General features: G+C 40.0%; 1 protein-coding gene across 1 annotated transcript in view; it reads right to left on the bottom strand.

The window, feature by feature from the left end:
• Window positions 1-1,446: 1,446 nt before the first annotated feature.
• The window catches only part of MTIF2 (mitochondrial translational initiation factor 2), a 32,711-nt gene continuing 28,099 nt past the window's right edge, over window positions 1,447-6,058 (bottom strand). Inside the window, exons 12-13 of the mRNA XM_007938003.1 lie at window positions 2,473-2,613; window positions 1,447-1,619 (exon numbers count right to left, since the gene is read on the bottom strand). Of these exons, the coding sequence (XP_007936194.1) occupies window positions 1,447-1,619; window positions 2,473-2,613 (314 nt within the window). The remainder of the gene's footprint in view (window positions 1,620-2,472; window positions 2,614-6,058) is intronic.

A 6,058-nucleotide genomic window follows, 5' to 3' on the forward strand; every position in this document is an offset into this window, starting at 1 on the left:
TTAATGGATTTTGGGCCTTTGTCAAAGATCAGCTGACTATAGGTCGATGGATCTATATCTGGGTTCTCAATTCTATTCCATTGGTCTATGAAGATACATAGAATATTTTAAATTTATGATCTTGTCTAAAGCAACAGCATATTCCAGCTGAGCTGTAAGATAACAATTTAAAAATGAACCCTCGGTTACTGGGTGGTTTGGGATGTTTTTAATACAAGGGAATACACTACTGTCAGTACTGAGTATGAACTCGAGAATTTGTACTTTATATAAATAAAAGATTATTTACTTATGCTACTAATACTGTAGAAGTTTCGAGTAGTACCTGGTACTGTTTTTGCCCAGAGAAGGAGCCTCGTGGCACAGTGGTTAAGAGTTTGGCTGTTGACCAGAAGACTGAACCTATTAGCCATTCTGTGAGAGAAAGATGTGGCAGTCTGTTTCTGTGGAGATTACAGCCTTGGAAAGGCAGCTATACTCTCTATTATATACTCAGTTATCATCAGTATTCTGTTATACTCTATAGAATTGTGGGGTTTTTTGTTTTTGTTTTGCTCAAGAAGCCCTGCTGTTGGCAACAGTTAAGCACTCTGCTGTTAACTGAAAGGCTGGCAGTTCAAACCTATCACATGGCTCAGACCTGGCAATATGCTTCCATAAAGATTACAGCCTAGAGAACCCTGTGGGACAGTTATACTCTCATATTAGGTCATGAATTGAAAACTAATAATGCTGCCCATGAAGCTAAATTCTTGTAAGACTGGTTTTGTTAATACTATAAAGCATATACTTGGAAAATGTTTATTAGATCTAATCATTCTGTGATATGCCATATAATTCCATTTACTACACTTCTGTTCCACTCCAGGATTTCTAGTTAGAGGCATCCTAAAAGTCTATTTCTGTTGCACTGACAGTATTTTCCAGTGCACATTAACACTTGATAGAACAGCTAGAATACTTTTGACTAGTATTGCCTCATCTTGAACACTTAACCTTCAATGAAGCAAAACTAGTTGCTTTATTGATGCTTTTGAATTGTGGCACTGGCAAAGAATACTGAAGATACCATGGACTCCTAGAAGAATGAACAAATCTGTCTTGGAGAAAGTGTAGCCAGAATGTTGTTTAGAAGTGAAAGTGGTCACTTTGTCTCCAATGCTTTGGTCATGTCAGAAGGGACCAGTCCCTGAAGAAGGATATCGTGCTGGTGGGTGAACTAGAGGGGCAGCGAAAAAGGGGAAGACCCTCAAGATGGATAGACCCAGTGGCTGCAACGATGGGCTCGAGCATAGCAAAGCTTGTGAGGATGGTGTATGAACCAGCAGTGTTTTGTGCTGTTGTATACAGGGTCTCTGAGTAGGAGCCAACTCCATGGCACCTTACAACAAAAACAGTTGGTCTATAATAAAGCACGACATTGTTATTTACTTTTCAAAAATAATTTTAAAATCCTGGATCCCAAGAAGTCTTGGCTAGAACTTCTTTTTCTTCATAACAAATCATCTCATCACCCACTTTAAATTCTATGTTTTCTTCATCCAAACCGAGACCACAATCCATTCCATTTTTGATAACTGAAACATCATCTTTATGGTGTTTCAGTGAGGTTAATGAACCTTCAAAAACAAAAAAATTGAAGGAACTTAAGGTTCACAAATAAGTAATAAGTGCTATATGTCTGATGTTGAAAATTAAACCGAAATCCTTACAAATTTTACAAATCAAACATTCAGGTTGCCAAATAAATGCTTTTGAAGAATAAATTTCTGAGACCTAACTACAATAAAGTGTATATCCAATACTAGAGTATTACAGATCTTAGCAAAATTATAAATTTTGCCAGATGAGGATCCCTCATATTAAAAGTGGGACTAAATAGGTAGGAACAAGAAAATGTGAAGTTTACTATAAACAAAAGTTGATGTACCAAAAGATACTGTATCTCTCAAGGGTAGGTTAAGACTTTGCAAAGGATGAAATTATACTCAGGACTTGAGAAATGGGAGAAACCAAGATAAAGGAAATGATAGGCAAAAGATCAAGTTAAGGAAGTAAGCAGTGTATCAAGGGTGGAAGATGGCTGGAAAGGTAGTGTAAAGGCAATCTCAAAAGGCTTAGAAAATCAGATTGGGGAACTAATCCTGGAGGAGTCATCAGTGTTAGGGAGGGAGGGAGCTCACTGAGACCAATTATGATTCTGGGACTTAAAGATAAATCAAATGGAACAGAATCATCAGGTTTTGGTGACTGGATATGATGTGTCTGGAGATGAGAGTGGCTTAGGTCTCCAGGTTAGGTGGGTGTCTGGGCAATCTCCAGCCACTAGTCCAGACAAGGAGCATGCTAAGAGTTGATTTGGGAAAGGGGAAGGAAGATGGACAAAGTCTGGGTGCGTACAGGATCAGCAGAGGCCAACGAGAAGGGGATGGTCAGCAATTTAACAGAGAAAAAAATTCTGATTTTACTTACCCTTCCAAATAACATGTCCATTACGGATTAATTTAAATTTCTTTTTTTTTTCCAACTGTCCCTTTTGGACTCTGCAACCAGCCACAGGAACTTTTTTCTTCCCTTCTGTCACAAAGAAGGTAGCAAGTACAGAAGCCTCACCTTTAAGAAGAAGAGAACATTAAACATAAAACTAAAGATACTGAAAAATAAATACTTTCTGACATTCTGAAGTGCAAGAACTAAAATTATGTATGTTGTTATGGACCCTCGAGTAGGACCCAACTCACAGTGACCCCTCCTTGGGTTTCCAAGACGGTATCACTAAGGAAGTAGTTGCCCAACCTTCCTTCTGAGGAGTGGCTTTGAACCGCCAACCTTCTGGTTAGCAGTCAAGTGCCTTAGGCACTATGCTACCAGAGCTCCTTAAAATTATATATAACAATGACCACAAAAAAAAAAAAAAGAGTAGCTGCTTGAGCTGCTTATGTACAACCAAAGACCTTACAGGATTTGTCTCATTGGTTTGGAGGCTTAAAGTCATGGTTTCCCGAGATAGCCCAGTTAATTAGCCTAATATCATGGTTAGTGCTTCTGTTCTACCTCTAGTTCCTTGCATAGAGCCTGCAGTCTTAAAAGTTTGCAAATGGCTATCCAAGTTACAACAGCTGATCTCTATTCACCTAGAGCAATGGAGGAAGGGCAGTCAGGAACAGGAGGAGGAAAAGGAATGTGAGGCTAATTGCTTCCATGAACAAATGTCTCCTTTGCCAGAAGACCAGAAAAACCAGATGGTGCTTGGCTACCATTACTAAATATTTTGATGAAAGAGTCTATAGAAGAATCCTGATCAAAAGGGGGAAAATGAAACACAGAATTTGAAATTGTCATGGAATTCAGATTTTCTGTAGCCATGAGGTCTGCATGAACCCTCAAAACTATTGCTGTGGTGGTTAAGTTTGTGTGCCAACTTGGCTGGGCCTGGTTGAGTGGCCAGGCAGCTGGACATAGTTATTCCCCATGGTAAGATTGGTAATTAACTCCAATCTATTGGAGGTGCTGAGTAGCTGCTTTAGGGATGTGGTCTGCTTCCTGTATATAAGCAGCAGCTTTGGGAATGGTTTCTAGCTTATGGCATGCTTGAACCGTGCATGTAGCTGAGTTGTTGTTCAGCTGCTTTCCATGCTCTGCCAATCTTAGGACTTTTAACGGACTTCAATTAATGCCTTGCCGTATTGTTTGGTAACTGTGCTGTTTTATTTGTCAACCTTGGGCTTGTCAGCCTCAGCAACCAGTAGGTGCCCGAGTGAAGAGACGCCTCTAGCTTCAGTGGGCCAGAAGCAAGAGGCAGAGCTGAAGCCCAAGGTCAAGGGGCTTTCACACAGCCCCTAGAGCCTGGCGCTTTGAACTCGGACTTCTAGCCTCCAAAATTGTAAGAATAAACCCCTGTTTGTTAAAGCCATCCACATTTGTGTTGTATTTTCTATTAGAGCAACACAGAGGTAACCAGAACACTTGTCAACCTTGGGCTTGTCAGTCTCAGCAGCCAGCAGCTGTTTGAGGGAAGAAAAGCCTCTAGCTTCAGTGGGCCAGGAACAGGAGGCAGAGCTGAAGCCCAAGGTTGGGGGGCTTTCACCCAGCCCCTAGAGCCTGGCACTTTGAACTTGGACTTAAAGCCTCCAAAATTATGAGAATACTGTTTGCTCAAGCCATCCCATTTGTGGTATATTCTTGTCAGGGCATCACTAGGTAATCAAAACAATTGCCCTAAGATAATCTTTAAACCTTCTACCAAAAATATCCCCTGAAGTCTTCTCAAAACTAAACAGTAGTTTAGCTATAAGTCAGAATTGACTTGACAGCAGTGGGGTTTTTTTGGTTTATAAAGAATCTCTGACTTGAGTGCTGAGCTCTCTTGAGATCTATTTATGTGAGATCAAACTGACAACAGCAACTTGAAAGATTAGGTAGAAAACTTAGCAGACAGTGAGTTCATGTTAATGAGGAAAGAATAACTCAGAAAAGGAAGGTGAGAATTGTTGCACAACTTTAAAATATAATCAATATTGCTGAATTGTAAATGTAGAAAATGGTTAAATTGGTATATGTTCTGCTGTGCATGTTCTCAACAACAAAAAAAATTAATGGAATTTTAAAAACCAAATGAAAAAGAAAAATTAGATAGGAAACTTGGGGGGAAGTGAGTTATGTTACTTGGAAAAAGTAGGTGGGAATGGTTGCACAACTCAAATGTAATCACTGTCACTGAATTATACATATAGAAAATGGTAAATTGGCATATGATCTGCTGTGCATATTCTCAACAACAAAAATAAAGTATGTACAAAAGAAAGGTGTATGTAAGAAAAATACAAACTTATGTATAGAAAGTAGTACTGGTTTCTTTGACTCCACCAACTTTATTTTCCTGACCAATACTGGTAATAAAAACTCCTTTAGGATTCTGAGAAAAGAAAATAATCACAAAAATATACATTTACCAAAAAAGTGAACAAAAAATAATGGAAGTCACTCTTTTTGCTGAATACAATACAATAATAGCTAACAATGTTGTTAGGTATACTGAATCTGTTCTGAATCATAGTGACCCTATGTACTATGTACCACAGAATGAAAACACCGCCCGGTCCTGCACCATCCTCACAATTGATTCCATCCTCACAAATGATGCTATGCTTGAGCCCATCATCATACCCACTGTGTCAATCCATCTCATTGAGGGTCTTCCCCTTTTTGGCTGACCCTCTACTTTACCAAGCATGATATTCTTCTCCAGGAATTTGTCCCTTCTGACAACATGACCAAAGTATAAGAGATAAAGTCTAGCCATTCTCGCTTCTAGGACACTTTCTGACTGCACTTCTAAGACAGGTTTGTTCATTCTTCTAGCAGTTCATGGTACATTCAGTATTCTTCAGAAACACCACAACTCAACTGCATCAATTCTTCTTTATTCATTGTCTAGCTTTCACATACATATGTAGTGTTGTTGCCAGGTGCCAGTGAGTCATCTATGACTCATAGCAACCCTATGTACAGCAGAATGAAACACTGCCCGGGTCTGTGCCAGCTCCATGATCCCTGCTATACTTGAGACCATCATTGTAGCCACTGTGTCAGTCCATCTTGCTGAGGGCTTTCCCCTCTTTTGTTGACCTTCCACTTTACCAAGCATGACATCCTTCTCCAGGGAATGGTCTCTTCTCACAACATGACCAAAGTAGGCAAATCAGCTGCACTTCTTCCAGGGCAGATCTGTTAGTTCTTTTAGCAGTCCATGGTATTTTCAACATTCTTCTCCAACACCACAACTCAAAAGCATCAATTCTTCAGTCTTTCTTATTCATTGTCCAGTTCTGACATGCATAAGAGGCAACAGATAATACCATGGCTTGTGTCAGGCACATCTTAGTCCTCAAGGAGACAACTTTGCTCTTCAGCACTTGAAAGAGGTCTTTTGCAGCTGATTTGCCCAGTACTATAAGCCACTCCTTGGAAGGAAGGTTGGGCAATCCTACCTCCGTAGTGATACTGCCTCGGAAACCCAAGGAGGGGTCGCTATGAGTCGGGGCCGACTCGACAGCAC

This window comes from Orycteropus afer, unplaced genomic scaffold (assembly GCF_000298275.1).
Source record: "Orycteropus afer afer isolate SDZICR_OR568_19922 unplaced genomic scaffold, OryAfe1.0 scaffold00046, whole genome shotgun sequence".
NCBI lineage: Eukaryota > Metazoa > Chordata > Mammalia > Tubulidentata > Orycteropodidae > Orycteropus > Orycteropus afer.